The following is a 21,450-nucleotide window of genomic DNA, read 5'->3' on the forward strand; positions in this document are numbered from 1 at the left end:
ATGGAGGGCGATATGTGATGGTGAGCGGTAGGTTGCAAGGGACGTGGGTGGTGTTGGTAAACGTATACACCCTGAACTGGGATGATGCAGGTTTCATGAAGCGCATGTTGGGGCGCATTCCGGACCTGGAGATAGGAGGCCTGATAATGGGAGGGGACTTCAATACAGTGTTGGATCCAGCACTGGACCGCTCCAAATCAAGGACTGGAAAGAGGCCGGCGGCGGCCAAGGTGCTTAGGGGGTTGATGGATCAGATGGGGGGAGTGGACCCATGGCGGTTTGCAAGGCCACAGGCCAGGGAATTTTCTTTTTTCTCCCATGTGCACAAAGCCTACTCCCGGATAGATTTTTTTGTTCTGGGCAGGGCGCTCATCCCGAGGGTGGAGGGGACGGAGTATTCGGCCAAAGCCGTTTCGGACCACGCCCCGCACTGGGTGGAACTGGAGCTGGGAGAGGAGAGGGACCAACGCCCGCTTTGGCGGCTGGATGTGGGACTTCTGGCAGACGAGGTGGTGTGTGGGAAGGTGAGGGGGTGTATCGAAAGGTACTTGGGGAAGTGCAGGTGGGGATGGTATGGGAGGCGTTGAAGGCGGTGATCAGGGGAGAGCTAATCTCCATCAGGGCTCATAGGGAGAAGACAGAGGGCATGGAAAGGGAGAGGTTTGTTGGAGAGATTGAGAGAGTGGACAGGAGATACGCAGAGGCCCCGGAGGAAAGATTACTTGGGGAAAGACGACAGCTCCAGACGGAGTTTGACCTGTTGACCACAGGGAAGGCGGAGGCACAGTGGAGGAAGGCGCAGGGGGCCTACGAGTATGGGGAAAAGGCTAGTCGGATGCTGGCACACGAGCTCCGTAAGAGGATGGCAGTGAGGGAAATAGAGGGAGTCAAAGATGGAAGGGGAGCCACGGTTCAGAGTGCAACGAAAATAAACGAGGTATTGTAGGCTTTTTACGAAGAGCTGTACAGATCCCAGCCCCCAGCGGGGGAAGAGGGGATGAGACGATTCCTTGACCAACTGAGATTCCAGAGGGTGGAGGAGCAGGAGGTGGCTGGTTTGGGGGCACCAATTGGGTTGGAGGAGCTGAGCAAGGGTTTGGGGAGTATGCAGGTGGGGAAGGCCCCGGGACCGGACGGGTTCCCGGTGGAGTTCTACAGGAAGTACGTAGACCTGTTGACCCCGCTACTAGTGAGGACCTTTAATGAGGCAAGAGAGGAGGACACCCTGCCCCCGACAATGTCGGAAGCGATAATTTCTTTGATCCTAAAGCGGGACAAGGACCCACTGCAATGTGGATCGTACAGGCCGATCTCGCTCCTCAATGTGGATGCTAAGTTGCTGGCAAAAGTGCTGGCCACGAGGATCGAGGACTGTGTCCTGGGGGTGATCCACGAGGACCAGACGGGATTCGTAAAGGGCAGGCAATTAAACACTAACGTGCGGCGGCTCTTAAACGTGATGATGATGCCATCGGAGGGAGAGGCGGAGATAGTGGCAGCTATGGACGCGGAGAAGGCCTTTGACCGAGTAGAGTGGGAGTACCTCTGGGAGGTGCTGCGTAGGTTTGGGTTCGGGGAGGGTTAATCAGTTGGGTTAAGCTCCTTTACAGAGCCCTGGTGGCGAGTGTAGTGACGAACCGGCGGAGGTCGGAGTACTTTCGACTGTACCGAGGAACGAGGCAGGGGTGTCCCGTTGTTTGCATTGGCGATCGAACCATTGGCCATGTCATTGAGGGAGTCTAATAAATGGAGGGGGATGGTCCGAGGGGGAGAAGAGCATCGGGTGTCGCTATATGCGGATGACCTGTTGCGGTATGCGGCAGATCCAATGGAGGGGATGGTGGAGGTCATGCAGACTCTAAGGGAGTTTGGGGAGTTTTCGGGCTATAAGCTCAATGTAGGGAAGAGTGAGCTCTTTGTAATACAGGCAGGGAACCAAGAGGGATAGGGGACCTACCGCTGAGGAGGGCGGAGGGGAGCTTTCGGTATCTGGGGATCCAGATAGCCAGGAGTTGGGGCCCTACATAAACTGAATCTGACGAGGTTGGTGGAGCAAATGGAGGACTTCAAAAGATGGGATATGTTACCGCTCTCGCTGGCGGGTAGAGTGCAGTCGGTCAAAATGGTGGTCCTTCCGAGGTTTCTGTTTGTGTTTCAGTGCCTTCCCATCGTGATCACCAAGGCCTTTTTTTTTTTTATAAAGAGAGTAGGTAGGAGTATTATGGGGTTTGTGTGGGCGAATAAGACCCCGAGGGTAAGGAGAGGGTTCCTGGAACGCAGTAGGGACCGAGGAGGGTTGGCGCTGCCAAACCTGGGGAGCTACTACTAGGGAGCAAATGTGTCGATGATCTGCAAGTGGGTTATGGAGGGAGAGGGGGCGGCATGGAAGAGGATGGAGATGGCGTCCTGTAAAGGAACGAGCCTGGGGGCGTTGGTGACGGCGCCGCTGCCGCTCTCGCCGTCAAAGTATACCACAAGCCCGGTGGTGGCGGCAACGCTAAGGAACTGGGGCCAGTGGAGACGGCACAGGGGTGCAATGGGAGCATCGGTGTGGTCCCCGATCAGGGGTAACCACTGGTTTGTCCCGGGGAAGATGGACGGGGGGTTCCAGAGCTGGCATCAGGCGGGGATTAGAAGAATGGGGGACCTGTTCATTGACGGGACGTTTGCGAGCCTAGGGGCACTGGAGGAGAACACACACAGACAAGGGTAGGACGTGCAGTCTCCGCACAGACAGTGACCCAAGCCGGGAATTGAACCTGGAGCAGTGAGGCAACTGTGCTAACCACCATGCTACTGTGCTGCCCTCAAGATGAGACCCACGCAGACTCCGGATCTTCATTTTGTTCCACATCTGTATGGTTTTTTTAATGTCCAAATATTGGGATAAAAGTTTCAACCAACCAAACATTGTACCATTCTTCATAACAACTGAATTTCAAAAAGAGTTGAGAGTTCATTGTCCAGAAACCTGTGCATCCGCACAAGCACTGCCTGCAGTGGCTCCCATGCTCTTGGCTTCTGCCTCAAGGACCTATGAGCCCGGCCCACCTCTGGGGCCCTTCTCCTCCACCAACTTGGCCAACAGCCTTGCGACATAACTCATGACACTTGCTCCCTCTGGCAGACCCAAATCCGCAGGTTTTGTTGCCTGGACCTATTCTCCTGCTCCTCCACAGCAACTTGCAGAGATCCCACCAGGACCACCTCACCAACCTCCAAAGACACAATATGGTCACTGTGGTCGGACACCACCTTCAGATGTTGTCCCCATTTTGAGGCACTTTTCCACCTGCTCCAGGGCCCCACTGCCCCCTCAATCACCTTCAACCAGTAGCTCTTCACCTTTCCTTGCTGCCTATATTTTTTAATGAAGCCCATCAATTGCTCAATCTGCAGCTTTCCCGCCACCACCAACCCTTCGCCCGCTGCCATTTCCACAATTGGAGCTCTTTCACCAGGTTATTCACTGTTTCAGCCGGGTCTGATAGTCCGTAAACATGCCCATCCAGGGGAGAATTTCTTCCCCTACACACTCTTCTGAATCTACCCAAAACACGGGTGAAAAGGGCCAAAACCAACACTTAAGCAGGAGCCACCCTGTGTATTACCACTCACTCCATGGCCGCCACGGGGAGTCAGAGTTCATGAGAAACACATGGGGAGGGGTGCTAACATCCTCTGAAGTGGTCAGACCATAAACACTGGATAAGCTTGATGCCATCTTGCCAAAGGAGTTGCAGCCTGCACTAGGAACCACTACCTGGTGGCTCAATAAGGGACTGAATGCCACTCATAATGCCTGCTAGCACTCAAAAGGCGATAACACAGCATTTTAGTAGCTAGCATCTATCCTCACACCCTCGGAAAAGCAGCCTGCTATTTGGAACCAAACATAGCATTGATGCAGATTTCAAGCTCTACCAGAAATGGCTGTCACTATTTGATGTTCTCTTGCTGCTGCAACCGTGAATAGGATCTCAAACATGAGAATTTTTGGGACATGGTCAATATTTCACCAACATTTACCCTGCAGATTCTGAGGATTTCAACTAGTTCTGTGCTAGGAGCTACTCCACCTTAGCAGAGATATGAGTCATCAAGATAAAGGGAGTAATCATGAGCATCTTGCTGGGAGACCCGCCTCTATCTGGATGAGGAATGGAATGACAAGGCCAAGCAGAGCAGCAATAGTTGCTGTTGGTGGACAGACTGGCGTCATTTCCCACAGTTGCAGATTCAGGAGATCCCTCCCTACTTGGCTCTCTACTTTCAAGTCTAAGCTCCCTCTTCTGGCCCTAGGCCATTGTGCAACATATCATAGTGTGGCAGTCCATGCATTCCACTCCTTCAGTGAAAATGGTTGTGAGGAGCTTACACGTAGTTCTCCACGAAAATTGCGTCTAATCAGAGTTTGAAAACTGCAGGTTTCTAGTTCAGCATCTCCAAGCAAATTCAAATCATGGGATTTAGCAATTAGAATTAAAATTGTGTGTTAAAAGAGAACCAAGACTTTGAAAGACTATTTATCAAGAGAATCTCTGATGTGTATTAATCATTAATTTAATAATCTTTATTGTCACAAGTAGGCCAACATTAACACTGCAATGAAGTTACTGTGAAAGCCCATAGTCGCCACATTCAGGAGCCTGTTCGGGTACACAGAGGGAGAATTCAGAATGTCCAATCCACCCAACAGCACATCCGTTACTATTTCTATTAATGAGTTAACAATTTCTATTAATGAGTTAACAAATGGACAATCAGTTGAAATAGCCTTTGAGATGGGTTAGAAGTTAAATATCAATGATGTATTATAAATAACTTAAGGAACAATTGTAGATACACACAAGATCACACGGTGTACTTAATGGTAAATTAAAAGGCAGCACAGTGGTTAGCACTGATGTGCAGATGTCGGCGCTGGGACTGGGGTGGGTACAGTAAGAAGTCTTACAACACCAGGTTAAAGTCCAACAGGTTTGTTTTGAATCACAAGCTTTCGGAGCCCAGTTCCTTCCTCGGGTGAAATCACCAGAGGAAGGAGCTGTGCTCCGAAAGATAGTGATTCAAAACAAACCTGAGATTTTAGAAAGGTGAGCGAATTTAGGAGATAAACTAGGATGTAATTTTTTAAAAATAAATGACAATGTTTAAAAATAATTACCATTTAAAAAGGCTTCTGTGAATAAATAAAGCACTTCAACTATAATTGAAGGAGAAAGCTTATATGGCTTATTGGGATAACAAAAATAGAGCATACAAGATAATGAGGGAATAAGAAATGCATAATGAAAGCAATAAGGAAAATTAAGAGAATCTGAAAAAATACTTTGTAAAAGGAAAAGGGAAATTGTTAAGTGAATGATATCTTTGAGAGAGGACAGAGAGTTAAGTAAAGAATAAACGGAAATTAGCAGGATTTGTCAAGTATTTAATTTGTGATTATAAAAAAGGATATTACGAGCAAATAAATCATGAATTATTTAAAAGTAATATAACACTCTACTGAACACTACAACTAAATATCCATCTGTCAGCTCAGGTGTGACAATGCAGCCGAATGAAATCACTCCATTGTTGTCCATGCTAAACTAAGTTGACCCTTTCAGTCACCTGTATCCCGTTCTGTGACGTCATTCCTAATAAACTTTTGATTTGATTTATTATTGTCACATGTATTAGTATACAGTGAAAAGTATTGTTTCTTGCATGCTGTACAAACAATGCATACCGTACATAAGGAAGGAAGGAGAGACTGCAGACTATGTTAGTTATAGCAAGGTGTAGAGAAAAGATCAACTTAACACGAGGTAGGTCCATTAACATTGTTAGAGAGTTTAAAAGAGTTAGAATGAAGTTTTAAAAGCATAGAACGAGAGTAAAAGATAGAATTAGAGGGTATGCTGGGGACTGCTTGCAAGAAGTCCCTCGCTCCGGCGCCATCTTTCTTTTCTAAACAAAAGTTAATTAGATATAGGATAGATTGCCGGATTCTGATGGAATGCATCGAAGGATGCTGAGAGAAACGGGAAATGTGCAAAATTCGATAAATTTTACAGAGTTTTATTGGGACTAGATGTGTACAGGAGAGTAGCTAAAGGTTAGATGGAGTTAATCCACTAAAAATAATAATTTAGAGTACCCAATTCATTTTTTTCCAATTAAGGGGCAATTTAGCATGCCCTGCACATCTTAGGGTTGTGGGGGCGAGACCCATGCATACACGGGGAGAATGTGCAAACTCTACACAGGCAGTGACCGGGGCTGGGATCGAACCTGGGACCTCAGTGCCGTAAGGCAGCAGTGCTAACCACTGCTCCCCTACAAAAGCACAATTTAAGCAGTTCTTGCAGTGGTGAGAAGAAGAAAGTTTTACCCACAGGATTATGTTCTGGAACATCTTCTATTCAGTTAAGTCAGGGATGTCCAACACAAGGCTCATCAAAAACCTGTGTTCAAATAAGTAAGTGAAGTACAAGATTCTGCAAGGACCTGCTCCTCTAATCACAGGCCTGTCCTCTCCAGTGTTTGCTGCAGTCACTACTAAGGCAGAGAAACAGATTCTGATTGGAGGAGCAGCAGCAAGTACATGAATGAGAGTGTGGGCATGGTTCACTCCGTCTGTGTGCCAAGTCACCCCCATATCAATGCACACATACACACAATGAGGATGACAGAGCGAGAACCCTGGGACCAAGTGTGAGCTGGACACTTTCACTTTAATAGTATTCTTTATTAATTGCTCAATTTTTAAAAATCATTTTACTGCTTTGACTTTTTTTAATGTCTCAAACTTTTTTTGAAATTAATGTTTAATGTTATGCCAAACCAAAACTCTGAAATTTGCACATTGGTCCCTTAAATCATACAGCGCAGAAAAGGCCCTTCGACCCATCGAGTCTGCACCGACAATAACTACCCCTAATCCCATATCCTTCGTGATGGTGTTTTAAGTGCGTATCCAAGTGCTTTTTAAAGGTTGTGAGGTTTCCAGTCTCCACTACCTCCCCAGGTGGTGCAATCAGATTCTCACCACCCAGAGTGAAAAAATATTTTCTCAAATCCCTTCGAATCTCCTGCCCCTCACCCCACAACTGTGCCCCCTTGTGATTGACCCCTCAACTAAGAGGAACAGCTGCTTCCTATTTACCCTGTCCAAACGCCTCAATCTTGTACACCTCAAATCCTATCACCCTCCCCCCAGCCTTCTCTGCCCTCAAGAAAACAATCCAAGCCTATCCGGTCTCTCCTTATAGCTCAGATGCTCCATCCCAGTAAATATCTTATGTACCCCCTCCACTGCAATCACCTCCTTCCTATAGTGAGAGGTGGCCTAACCAACATTCTGTACAGCTCTAACAACCTCCTTCCTCTTATATTCTATGCCACAACTGATTGGCAAGTGTCCCATGTGCCTTAAGTACCCTATTCACCTGCTCTGCCACCTTCAGGGATCGGCGAACAAGTACCCAAGACCCATCTGTTTCTCTGATCTTCCTAGTGTCCTGCTATTCTTTACATACTGCTTTGTCCTGTTTCTTCTTCCAAAGTGCATCACCTCGCACTTATCATATATTATATATACAAAATATATTACATATTGGATATCAGCCTTCTACCATCACCCTTTGTGTGCTATTACAAAGCCATTTTCGGATCAATCTCAAGTTTTCTGGAATGCCATGTGCTTCACCCTTCTCAATCAGTCTCCCATGTGGGACCTTGTCAAAGACTTTGCTAAAATCCATATAAATGACATCAATTGCAGTTCCTTCATCCACACACACAGTTACTATATCAACAAAATTTTGTTCAGCATGATCTTTTGACAAAGCTATGCTGACTTACCCTTTAATCGACCCATGTCTTTCCAAGTAGAAATTCTCTCCTTCACAATTTTCTCCAATAGTTTCCCTACCTGGAATGAAACTTACTGATCTGACACTCACTGGTCTGCAATTCCCTGGTTTACCTCTACCACCCTTTTGAAAAGTGGAACATTAGCAGTTCGCCAGTCCTCTGGCAATTCCTAAGAGGCCAGAAAGGAATTAAAAATTTGCGTCAGAGCCCCCTGCAATTTCCTGCCTCGCCCCGCACAGCAGCCTGGGATACAATTCATTTGGTCTGGGGATTTTTAAAGCAGTCAAAGCCTCCAATACCTCCTGACTTCATATGTCAAACTGTTCAAGGTCCTCATAGTCCCATTTCCTCAATTCTGTACCTGAGCCTTCCTTCTCATGAGTGAAGTCCAATGAGAAGTATTCATTTAATGTCCTGCGGTGTCATACACAGATTGCTCCCTTGGTCTCTAATGGGCCCTACTCTTTCCCTAATTAACCTCTTCCCCTTAATGTAGTTATATATCTTGGGGTTCTCCCTGATCTTACTTGCAAGTCCTTTTTCATGTCCCCTTTTTGTTCTTTTAATTGCTTTCTTAAATTCCCTCTTGCACCTCTTATATTCCTCTAGCAGTTGGAATTTCTCCCTTTGGACTTGAAATCCTTTCTCTTCCTCAGACAAAAAAGTTTGGACAACCCTACTATACATGAATGATGTGCGAGTTGAAGGACATGGGTTTGAGATTCTGCCTTGACAAGGTGGCAAATGTATCTGGTAGATGATGCATACTGAAGACAGTACAAGTTTAGGCCAGCGGAAGAGTATTGAGTTTTTTTTTGCAGCACACATATCCAAGTAAAAGGAGAATAACTTTTGTCTTGTCGGCCAGAGTAGCCAAAATAACCAATGTATCTGTTTCTGGGCCGAGGTGACTTCCAGAATGTTGAGAGCATTGCACCGGTACTATTTGCAACATTGGCTGCTGAAGGAAATGGGGAGGATTTCTGGAACTTAAACCACTTCCAGTTGAGGAAAAATGAATGATGTGCGAGTTGAAGGACATGGGTCTCATTCAATATTGGTATTTGGGTGAGAATCCCCACTTGCTTTCTCCAAAACATTTGAGAAACCTAACCTCAACTTCAATGTGGAAGTTAGAAAAAGTAAAGATAAACCCAAACTGCTTGGATATATCGTAGGGCCTCAGAAACAGGCAGTTTTAAAAAAGTTGAGCTATACCTGCGCTTAGAAGATTTGAAGCAGTGATTCCTAATTTTAATCAAGTCAAAGAAAATAAAATTTTGCAGTTGAAAATGCAGATTGTGGCATTTCTTAAATATTAGAATCCTCCAGACTATTTCAAAACAGGTTTCAGAAATTCAACACATTCTTAAAACAAGCAACAATAAATAATGCATCAGGCAAGACTAACTGATGTCAGACTGACTGATATCATTTATATGGTGCAAAAGTAGAAACGGTCAAAAAAAGCCTAGTTCACTCTTGAAGCAGTCAATTTCCAGTGTAATTTGGATGAAATTTGCTACTTTGTTTTAATTCTGTGGGTCTGGAAGTTTGAATCAGCTGATTTTATTAAATCGGATTGGTAGATAACTAATTGCTCCTAGTTCCGATTGAGGATTCATCGGCAACTCAGTTGTATGCCAATTAGTAGCAACACGGATTTAAAGATGATCTGGGCCGTAAAATGTTCATAGTACATACCCTGTGCAACCCATCAAGACAAAAGCAATGCTTATAGATGTGTTTTCAAAATACAACTTTTTCCAGTAAGATGCGTGGGAGCTACTGAGCTGTAAAGTAACTCTACTGCACTCAAGTTAAAATTGAAAGTAACTTAGTGTACTGGATTTGTGCCTGCAGATCAGATGGACATTGGAAATTTTATGCATTCTTAAAACACTAATTACATAAAAAGTGGTGAGAAAAATACATCTGTGACACTCCTTGCATAAAGTCACATGATTTGTCATGTGTACAAGTGACGTTCAAAAACGTATTTACAAATGTGTACATTTTTAGCTTTAACTGCTTAGAGGTAAATGCTTACATTGATAAATTTATCAAGGTACCATAACTTAACCAGTTGAAAGATTCAGTGAATGCCAGATTGCGTACATTCTTCCATCTCTGATCTTTACATCTAAATACCAGAAATCACATGACAATACACAATTCATGTGAATAATGAAGAGTTACACTGGATAGTTAATTATGAAGAATGTTGCAATTTCTGTGGATGAAGAAATTTGAGATGTTGCTGTAGATTTTCAGATTCCACATACTGACCAGAAAGAGAAGTTCTTGAAACCTACAACTTTAAATGACAGTGCAGATCTGGTTTCTGGTTTGCACAGCAGTAGCGGAGAGGCACTTTTCCGCAGAGAAACAAACAAAAAAAAATCACAGAAACCATAGCACAGTCACATTTTCCATACCTACCATTGTCTAGCTCAGAAGCAGCTTTGGCAGAAGCATAGGAAACGGGTCACTCGAACAGCAAGACCAAAAACATGTGACAATCATAAAATAAATTCAAACACGCAATGCATTTCAGAATTTTAAAACCTGGCATACAATAGCCATCATAGTAATAGAGTCACGTTTTCCCTCTCAGGAAAAAGAGTCTCCAAAGAATCACAGTGCAACCAGTTACATTTTCTGATTGATTTTGTATGTTTTTATATGCATTTTTAGAAAAGTCGAGAAGATTGCCACAAATTACACACGCTAATGCTAGATGTGCACACTTATTTCATTAGATGAAAAAATTAGAGTAAATATTCAAACTGATTACTTTAAATGGTATATACAATCTTTCTTCCAAGTATTTTACAATTGTTTCATTCAGTTGGGTTTAAGCCTGGATTATACATTAAGGTATGATATGCATGTTATTTCAGCAAATTATATCATGTACAGCTGCAGCATATTTATAATGGTAGTTATGTGGATTCCACACTGCTACTGTTCATTCTAGCCCTCTGATTACCAGCAGTAATTTGTGTTTACTGCCCAGACTTTCCTACATTCAAGTCTGAACAGAAAGAAGACCAATAGATTGTTTTCACTGGTTGCATTAGGATGCTACTCTTAATAGCATATATTTAAATAGAATAAATGTGTCTGATTTCGAAGTTTGTCCAGTAATTTTCACAAATGTGAATACAACCTTTCAAAATAAACCAGCAACCCACCCATCTTTTGCTAAGTATAATTTAAAATAAATGACAGTCTTAATAATTCCCAAGAGCAAAATTAAACAAACTTCAGCAAATGAGCACTTAAGTTTTTTGTAAATTTTCCACAAAAAAAAACATTTTACAACAGTATAATGGCATTAAAAAATTACAAATCAATTGTGGTGCTTTACTGAAAGCACACCACAAGCATAAAATAATGAAACAAAACCAGACCCCCCAGTACCTCCTGAAGTGAGAATAATTTGTTATTTTATCTTTACCTGCATAACACGATGCAGATAATTTAAGCAGTGCAAGATATTAGTGATTCAGAAGACCATTTTTAAAAAGCCGCACAATCTTCTTCAGTTTTACTTTCTTTCAAACCCAAACCATAACATCTATGCAAGTCATTCTGTAACAATCTCCACTAAATTGTCAATAACTACGTAACCAACTGCTTTAAACCGAAAACACTGCATCCAGGATGATGCACAACCATTTTCAACACACTTTGTAAATTAAGTTATTCATTCAATTATGTTGCAACCTTGGTTATACCATCTTGGATGTAATAGTTTTTCTTTCCAGATTTTATTCTCTCCCTACCCAAGTAATTTCAATTGTACACTTCCCAGAAATAAATTTATGTACTCTGATATAGGTATATATAATTAATAATTAACATTAGGAGAAACTGGTTGCAAAAGCACTATGGTAATGGACTAAAAAATAAATTTTCTTCTTTAAGAAGTATGAGAAATCCTCATTGAAATGTAAGGCATCCCAAATTCAAATGTGTAATTTTTGCATATTGTGCAGGAATGCGTTTCTGTAAACAGTAGCTCAAGGTAATCTTGAAAATCAAAATGAGGGGTATGACAAATTGATTAGATTCCAAGCTCCCCTCCTCCAAAACAACTGGCTGAAAGCTCAAACTTGGACTTAGGTTTTCCCACCCCCAAAACTGAAAGTAATATGAATATTTTCAAGTTTTTTTTTTTCTTTCATTGAGGCAGTGTCTAAAAACTGGACATGGTCCTTGAGCTTAAAATACTGATGCGATTTGTATAAGCAGGGAGACGTGATGCAGAAAGTCTACTTCTCAGCTGTTTCAGGTTCAGTCATGGCAACAGTATGCTGGCTCATGTTCTCCTCAGATTTCCCAGATGATGCATCCCATTTGGAAGGGTTTGTTGAGACCTGAGGCTTATTGGTGAGCAAGGGCTTAGCAGCATTTAATGGTTTACTTGTAGAGGAGTTTGATAGATGTCTTCTACGACTACTGTCATCAGCTCCTGAAGAACGTCTCTTTCGACCAACCTCATCACCAAATGGGGGCTAAGAAATAAAAAATATTACCAACCCATTTCAACAAAAGATTCAGAAGCATAATTATATGTACATCGCAAAGTAGAGCACAGAACATTTTTGAGCAAAATATATAATTATGTTTAAAATAGTAAAACATACAAGCAGATTATTTGTCTAGATCAGGAAGTATAAAATTGATTAGTAGCTTTAAGATATTGGTGGATATGTACCAACCAACCAGACTCTTGCACAAATATTGCATGATAATTATCTGCCTGGAATCGGGTTTAAAAGATCAGACGAGCATAAGTAGCTTGCATGCTAATATAAAATAAAAGCAGAAAATGCTGGGGATCCAGGCAGCACTTGTGGAAAAAGAAACTGTTCATGTTTTGAGTACAGCAAGAAGTTTTACAACACCAGGATTTCACAAGCCTTGCTTGGATTTCACAAGGCTTGTGAAATCCTACCAACTGTCCTGGCTTGAGACAATTCACACCTCTTTAACCTGTGATTATCCCTCTCTCCAGTTGTTCCGTCTGGACCTGTAAAGACTTAATTACCTGAAAAGACTCACATTCAAAGTATCATCTTGCATCATTCAATTTGTCTATGTACGTGTTTGTGGAACCCACCACTTTATTTCACCAGAGGAAGGCGCTGCGCTCCGAAAGCTAGTGATTCGCAACCCGCAGTCCAAAGATGTGCAGGTTAGGTGGATTGACCATGCAAAATTGCCCTTAGTGTCCAAAAAGTTTAAGTGGGGTTACTGGGTTATGGGGGTAGGGTGGAGGTGTTGACTTAGGTAGGGTGCTCTTTCCAAGGGCCGGTGCAGACTCGATGGGCCGAATGGCCTCCTTCTGTACTGGAAATTCTATGATTCTATGAAACCTGTTGGACTGTAACCTGGTGTTGTAAGACTTCTTACTGTGCCCACCCTAGTCCAACGCTGGCATCTCCACATCATGTTTTGAGTGTGTCTGACCCTTCAGAAAATGCTGCCAGGCCGAGTTTTTCCCGAATTTGCTTTTACTTCAGATTTCCAGCACCCACAGTATTTTGCTTTGAGTTTGCAGGCTATATTGTTTTTGTGTTAAGCGCAGTGGTTAGCACTGCTGTCTCACGCCACCGTGGACCTGGGTCTGATCCCGGCCCCAGGTCACTGTATGTGGAGTTTGCACATTCTCCCCGTGTCTGTGTGGGTCTCACACCCCACAACCCAAAAGATGTGCAGGCTAGGTGAATTGGCCGTGCTAAATTGGGAAAAAAAAAGAATTGGGTATTTTTTTTTTTTTTTTTAAATTGTTTGTGTTTGTGACAGTTTCAGGATAAGGGCTGAATGGTAAAGGTGGAAAACTACTCAGCAGCTTTACTAGATTATATTGAAGAATTAATTGCAGGATTTAATAGCCATCTTCTAGGTTGGACAATGACCCAGATGGCCATCACCTACTTGCTGGCATTGTTCAAAGGATCCTGCAGTATTAATAAAAACTACGGATTCAAAATTTGGATTTATCTATATTCATTCTTATTCTATTGTGATTGTGCCTTGTAAAAGCTATGCATGACGTTTCTCATTCACCAAGAATGTGAATAAGAGTTTTCTTTGTAAGGAGCATGGAGGAGGAATTCTCCAAAGACTGCTCTGCAAGAAATCCTACACAGGTAGATGATCATTCATAATTATACTGTACAAAAGATAATGTGTTGTATCAAAAATAGTTTAGAACAAGAGGCTAGAAATTGTTTCATCTGCTGTGGAAGGTGTGAACCTCATATTTAAGAAATTGGGGTCTTTTCTGCACTGCATAGAATTCTTATTAATAATAATAATGTCTATATTAGTGTCACAAGTAGGCTTACATTAACACTGCAATGAAGTGAAAATCCCCTAGTCGCCACATTCTGGCGCCTGTTTGGGTACACTGAAGAAGAATTCAGAATGTCCAATTCACCGAACAAACATGTCTTTCGGGACCTGTGGGAGGAAAGTGGAGCAACCCATGCAGACACGGGAAGAATCTCTTATGAGATTAGCTAAATAACATTAATTAATTCTCTCTCTGGAAAGGCAATTTCCAAACAGTTCCTGGAAATGTCAGTCACTTGGTTCAGGCTGCCATGTTGACATTCCTAAGTCAGTAGGATGGTGCCTTGTGTCCCCCTTATCAAAGAGTCACAGAATTTTATGGCACTCATACAGGTCGTGTCTGCACCGGCTCTCCAAATGAGCATTGTAACTTAAGTGACATGCTCTTTCCATTTCCCTGCATCCTTACACAATGTTTCTCACCAAATAAATCATCTAATGCCCTCTTAAAATACTTTTGAACCTCACCAACTCTTTCCAAGCAGTACATTCCAGACCTGAACCACCTGCTGTGATTTTTCTCGTATCAAATAAAGAACAAAGAACAAAGACCAAAACAGCACAGGAACAGGCCCTTCGGCCCTCCAAGCCTGCGCCGATCATGTATCCTATCTAGACCAACTGCCTGTATCCTTCTATACCCTGTCTGGTCATGTGCCTATCCAGATAAGTCTTAAAGGTAGTCAACGTATCTGCCTCAACCACCTCACTTGGCAGTGCATTCCAGGCCACCACCACCCTGCGTAAAAAAATTCCCCCCGCACATCTTCACTGAACCTTTCCCACCCCCCATCTTGAACCTGCACCTCCTTGCAATTGTCATTTCCGCCCTGGAAAAAAGCCTCCAATTGTTCACCCTATCTATACCCCTAATAATTTTATAAATTCTATCAGGTCGCCCCTCAGCCTCCATCTCGCTAGGGAGAACAATCCCAGTTTATTCAATCTCTCCTCATAGCTAATACCCTTCATACCAGGCAACATCCTGGTAAACCTTTTCTGTACTCTCTCCAAAGCCTCCACGTCCTTCTGGTAGTGCGGTGACCAGAATTGGTCACAGTATTCCAAATGTGGCCTAACCAACGTTCTATATAATTGTAACATAATTTTCGAGCTTTTATACTCGATACCCCGTCCTATGAAGGCAAGCATACCATATGCTTTCTTCACCACCATTTCCACCTGTGCTGCCACTTTTAAGGATCTGTGGACCTGCACGCCCAGATTTCTCTGTGTCTCTATGCTCCTGATGGTTCTGCCATTTATCTTATAGCTCCCACCGGAATTGGATCTACCAACATGCATCACCTCGCATTTGCCCGGGTTAAATTCCATCTGCTATTTCTCTGCCCAATTTTGCAGCCCATCTATATCCTGTTGTATTCTCAGACAATCTTCATCACTATCCGCAACTCCTGCAATCTTAGTATCATCCGCAAACTTGCTAATCAGACCCGCTACGTTTTCTTCCAAGTCATTTATATATATTACAAAGAGCAGAGATCCCAGAACCGATCCCTGCAGAACACCACGAGTTACAGACCTCCATTCGGAAAAACACCCTTCCACTGCTACCCTCTGCCTTCTATGGCCAAGCCAGTTCTGGACCCACCTAGCTCATTCATCCCTGACCCCATGTGATCTAATCTTTTGCACCAGCCTGCCATGAGGGACCTTATCAAATGCTTTACTAAAGTCCACATAGACAACCCTTCCCTCGTCAATCATTTTTGTCACCTCGTCAAAAAATTCAAATTAGTGAGACATGACCTCCCGCGAACAAAACCATGCTGTCTGTCGCTAAAAAGACCATTCACTTCCAAATGTGCACAGATCCTACCTCTGAGAATCTTTTCCAACAATTTCACTATTACTGACGTCAAGCTCACTGGTCTATAATTACCCGGATTATCCTTGCAATCCATCTTTTTTTTTTTAATTTAGAGTATCCAATTCTTTTTTTCTAATTAAAGGGGCAATTTAGCGTGGCCAATCCACTTAGCCTGCACATCTTTGGGTTGTGGGGGCGAAACCCACGCAAACACAGGGAGAATGTGCAAACTCCACACTGACAGTGACCCAGAGCCAGGATCGAACCTGGGACCTCGGCGCCATGAGGCAGCAGGGCTAACCCACTGTGCCACCCTGCTGCCCCCTTCCAGCAACCCTTCCTCAGTAATCTGGGATAGATTCCATCTGGCCCTGGGAATTTGACTACTTTAATGCTTTTTAACACACCTAACACTTCCTCTCTCATAATAACGACCTGGTTCTAAAGTGTTTACACATCCTTCTGATACACCACCAATCAACATGTCCCTCTCCTTTGTGAATACCGATACAAAATACTCATTAAGGACCTCACCTACTTCCTCTGGTTCTACACATAATTTCCCTTCTTTGTCCTGGAGTGGGCCAACTCTTTCTCTAGCTACCCTCTTGTTCCTAATACATGTATAAAATGCCTTGGGATTCTCCTTAATCCCGTCTGCCAAGGGCAGTTCATGACCCCTTTTTGCCCTCCGAACTCCCTGCTTGAGCTCTTTTCTACTTTCCTTGTATTCCTCAAGTGCTTTATCTGCTTCTTTTGCAAATCACTGTAAATCTGTGCACTTTTGTTCACAATCTTTTTAAGAGTGGGAACAGTTTCTCCTTATCTACTCAGTCCAGTCCCCTCATGAGCCCCTTCCAGTGTGTGTTTCCTCCCGGTGCTACGGTTTCCTCCCACAGCCGAAAGATGTGGCTAGGTGGATTGGCCATGCTAAATTGGCCCTTCGTGTCCAAAACTTTAAGGGTTGATGCAGACTCAATGGGCTGAAAGACCTCCTTCTGCACTATCGTGATTCTATGATTTTGAACATCTCTTTATGAAATCTCCTTTGAGCCTTCTCTTCAAGGAGAAGAGTCCAAACCTTTCTAATCTATCCTCAGAGCCGAGGTATCTCATCCCTGGACCATTCTTATAAACTTGTTATGCACTCTCTCCAATGCGTTCACATTCTTCCTATAATGTGGTGCCCAGAACGGTACACAGTACTTCAGCTGAAGTCTGACTAATATCTTGTACAAGTTTAATGTAACCGCCTCCTTGCTCTTGTACTCTATGCCCCTATTAATAAAGCCCAGGATAATGTGTGCTTTATTAGCTGAACTCCACTAGTCCTGCTATCTTCAATGATATGCCCAGGTCCTCTGCTCTTATTTCTCCATGTTCCTCCTACCAAAATGCATCACCTCATACTTCTCCACATTGAACTTAATCTGCTACCAACTGCCCATTCCACTAACTTGTCTATGTCCTTTTGAAGTTCTACACTATCCTTCCACACAGTTTACAAACTCACCCAATTTGGTATCCATGCTGTTACTGTCCCTTTTATTGCATGTATCAATGCAAGTCTTTGGAATGGGCCAGCATGATGTGAACTAAAAAATTGACTTCGGGCTTGGTGACCATTAAGGGAGGAGATAATCACTGAGATTGTGTGTACCTGTCCTGTATTTATTGGTCTGACGGGTTTCAATAGGTGATTTGACACTGGGCAAGTTACCAGTCCCCAGTAAAAGGTCATATTAACCAATGCTCGGGGACTGGGGGTAGTCCTGGGAGGTTGTAATGCTCAACAGGCAGCCACCTGCTTCAAATGGAAGAGAAAGATCACGGGAAGAGTTTCTGGACACTGACTGGAGGGCACAATGCTGCTATCACAAGCTACTGAGATCAGCACTCTGTGCCAAATGTCTTTTCGTCCTCTGGGATCACAACGGTCATAGGATTTACAATGCAGAAGGAGGTCACTTGGCCCATCGAGTCTGCACCGGCCCTTAGAAAGAGCACCCTACTTAAGCCCACGCCTCCGCCCCATTCTCGTAACCCCACCTCACCTTTCTGGACACTAAGGGCAATTTAGCAAGGCCTAACCTCCACATCTTTGGACTGTGGGAGGAAACCGGAGGACCTGGAGGAAACCCACGCAGACAGGGGGAGAACGTGCAGACTCCACACAGTGACGCAACCCGGAATCGAACCTGGGACCCTGGAGCTGTGAAACAACAGTGCTAACCACTGTGCTACTGTGCCGCCCTGGGTTGCAAAATCCTTCGGTCTAATTAATTAATGAATCATATCTAAACCATTGCTTCTTAACAAACTTAATAAGCTACCTAAAAATGACTTATTAATATTCAATTGTCTATCTTGAATCAGACTGGCAAAACTGGTCTGAACTTTAGGCCGCGACTTTGCTGGCATTGGCCCTCATAAGCCTTGGGAGAGCCAAGAGGGAGACTGAACCAGCAATCAGTTTAAATGGTAAAGTAGCAGTCGACAACAGCAAGTAGCATTAATGTGGAAACAAGGGGAACACTCTGTATCGTGCCTGGCTCCACACATTAAGCTGTCCTTTTTAAAGACTTGCCTATTTGGCGGTGGCTCCTTTAAAATCTGCTGTTTTGGCTACATGCACATCGGCAACATTCAGGGCAAACCAATTTGGTAAAGTAGGTAATTGGTTTAACACTATTTGCACATGCAAAGGTACAATGCCCGTTTCAGGTGTGGATGTTAAGGCAACCTTTTAATACCAAACCGATATGGTGCTGGGTACATTTCTGGCTTGGAACGTTCGCAGCCTACCTATTTGAATGCTTCAGTGCCATATGCCATGGTCTTGTATATCGTAGGAGGGGAGTAAGATCACAATCAAAATGAGTAAACACTCCCATAAAAATAAATGTTCGTAGGCAATTCAACCCCTTCCCAATTCAATGACTATAACTATTACTTGTGTATACAAGCTGTGTGAATGATGAATAAATGAGCTAATTACAAATCCAGGTAAACTTCTTGAACCATTTCCAAGTAACTGAAGGAATCCTCTTCTGTTGTGAATGGAGAACAAAATGCAAAATATACTCACATCAACTCTGAAGTCCTCAAGACGCTTGAACTTGCTAAGGTATTCTTGCAGTTTGGGATCAATTGGCAAATTCCTGGTTTGAGTGTACTTGAGAAAAGCCCAGAACTTTTCCAAACCATAGAGTTGCCCTGAAATGAAGGCACATAAAGTCAGTACTTTAAATCTAAAATAACCCATTTTTTAATACATGATTTCTTTACAACAGTTTAGAATCTGAAGGTTGAATAATTCTATATATGCCATCAATGTATCTTCCATTCCAGCTGCCGTGCACACATGCAATCATTTCTAAAAGTAATCATTCTTCCGTGTTGTAATTACAGACCCTTAATCTCATACAGAATTCCAAACAACTAGCTGGTATTTTAGTGCTTAGGAATGAAGATTACCTGCTTCATAGTCTTTGACAGTTTCCTCTTGGAAGTCCTTGAATATGTCATGACGAAATCGTCTCTCTAATCCATAACTGTAAAACCTAAAAAGGCACTCCAACCCATATCTGTAAACAAACATAATGTGGAAAAATTAAGGAAAAAAGTCAAATATTCTAAACGCAATGCAAATGGAAAGAAAACGTTAAAATTTAAACAGTAAAGCTGTATACCTCAAGTCTCTACATTCATTCCGGTAGTAACAGTTTAGTGTCAGACTTGTATGAACCACATATGCAACTACACACAATACAATTAAGTTTAACATGCACTTGATCTAGTGAGGGCCTATTAAATAAAAGTTGTGGGGACAGAGTAAAAGAAAATAGGACAAAACAAATTACTCAGCACTACCACAATTTCCTGATAGTGATGTTGTCACCTTCAAGTCTGAACTGTAGGCTGGAAAGCTCCAAATGTACAATTAGCAGAGACTTGCTACCCGAAACAATATTTTTTCTGGTGGAATTCAGTAAGCCAGCAGTTAGTAACCTCGGCATTTCTTTTGCAACATGAGAGTCTGTTATAAATGCATGCAACTTGCTTTGATTCTTCAACAGTAACCATTTCTAGATACCTATTCAGATTTTACCCAGAAAATTAACTTGCTTTAGTATCATTCTCTTGAATTACACCGAAGGAAAAGATAATACATGTTTCTCTATAAATCCCTGCAGTGCAGAAGATGGTCATATGGCCCATTGAGTCCACACTGACCCTCCGAAAGTACACCCCACCTAGGCACACTCCCCTGCCATATCTCTGCAACCCCATGTATTGATCATTATCAATCCACCTAACCTACATACACCTTTGGACTGTGGGGGGGAAACTGGAGCACCCGGAGGACACCCACGCAGTCAAGGGGAGAATGTGCAAACTCCACTCAGTCACCCAAGGTCAGATTCTAACTCGGGTCCCTGGCGCTGTGAGGCAGCAGTGACAACCACTGTGCCACCATGCATTACTAATTAATTTTCTACATAGACTTCAAAATCACATGGCCTGGTGCATCATCATTTTCCAGCAAGACAGGCAGACCTCAGGTGTGCCAAAGCACGTTATAGACAATGGAAATAAAGGCACTTTTGAAAATGTAGACACTCTAAAGCAGCCAATTTGCACATAATAAGATTAAACAAACAATATGATAATTCTTTGAAAGGTCAACGTTGACAGGTAATGCCATCATCCCATGGGAGGGCTATCTAGGTCAGTGGCAGTCAGGTAATATTTCATAGTTTGTTTTCCATTATTTGTTCAGAGCAGCAGTAAAACACAAGAAACCAGCACAAACACAACAATTCTTAGCAAAACTGCTAACTTAAGCTATTTGGTGTAAAAGCAGCAAAATTTCCAAGATACACCATACAAAAAAACAGATCTAGTAAGCCAAGAAAGAGCTTTGCATATCGAGGTTCAACCTTTCAAGTAGATGACCGCTTTGTCTTTGACAAGATGGTTAGCAATTAATTCCCCCAGTTAAGATCACGTGAAAACAGCAACATACCAGAAAAGTAAAAAAAAAAAGTGGTGTTAATGGGGCGTGGTTCAGAGGACCCACACCTTCAGATGCTTGAAGAATGGAGCCAAAACCGTCCATCCTCACTTCAAAAGAGCACGGTTTAGTTGTATGGATGTCACACTAGTGAGGCAGTTCGTTCAATTATTTGAGAATGCAATGTAGGGAAATGGGTGAGAGCAGAAGTGTGTAAATGGGTCAGGCATGGTCGTAGGCCCTGCTCAACCATAGGGAGGGGGAAACCTTGATTGAGGAAAAAGGAAGAGATATCAGAGGCGCTGGTGTGGAAGGTCGATTGCATTGGGAAGGAGAAATTGGAAGAATTGAATGGAGTCCCTTACAGAAA

General features: G+C 43.1%; 1 protein-coding gene across 4 annotated transcripts in view; it reads right to left on the reverse strand.

The window, feature by feature from the left end:
• Positions 1-9,279: 9,279 nt before the first annotated feature.
• The window catches only part of LOC140408447 (la-related protein 1B-like), a 142,324-nt gene continuing 130,153 nt past the window's right edge, over positions 9,280-21,450 (reverse strand). For all 4 annotated transcript variants that reach the window (XM_072495659.1, XM_072495658.1, XM_072495656.1 and 1 more), the window contains exons 19-21: positions 19,541-19,650; positions 19,152-19,279; positions 9,280-12,386 (exon numbers count right to left, since the gene is read on the reverse strand). In XM_072495659.1, the coding sequence (XP_072351760.1) occupies positions 12,144-12,386; positions 19,152-19,279; positions 19,541-19,650 (481 nt within the window). In that variant the 3' untranslated portion in view covers positions 9,280-12,143. The remainder of the gene's footprint in view (positions 12,387-19,151; positions 19,280-19,540; positions 19,651-21,450) is intronic.

Source organism: Scyliorhinus torazame, chromosome 3 (genome assembly GCF_047496885.1).
Source record: "Scyliorhinus torazame isolate Kashiwa2021f chromosome 3, sScyTor2.1, whole genome shotgun sequence".
NCBI classification, from domain to species: domain Eukaryota; kingdom Metazoa; phylum Chordata; class Chondrichthyes; order Carcharhiniformes; family Scyliorhinidae; genus Scyliorhinus; species Scyliorhinus torazame.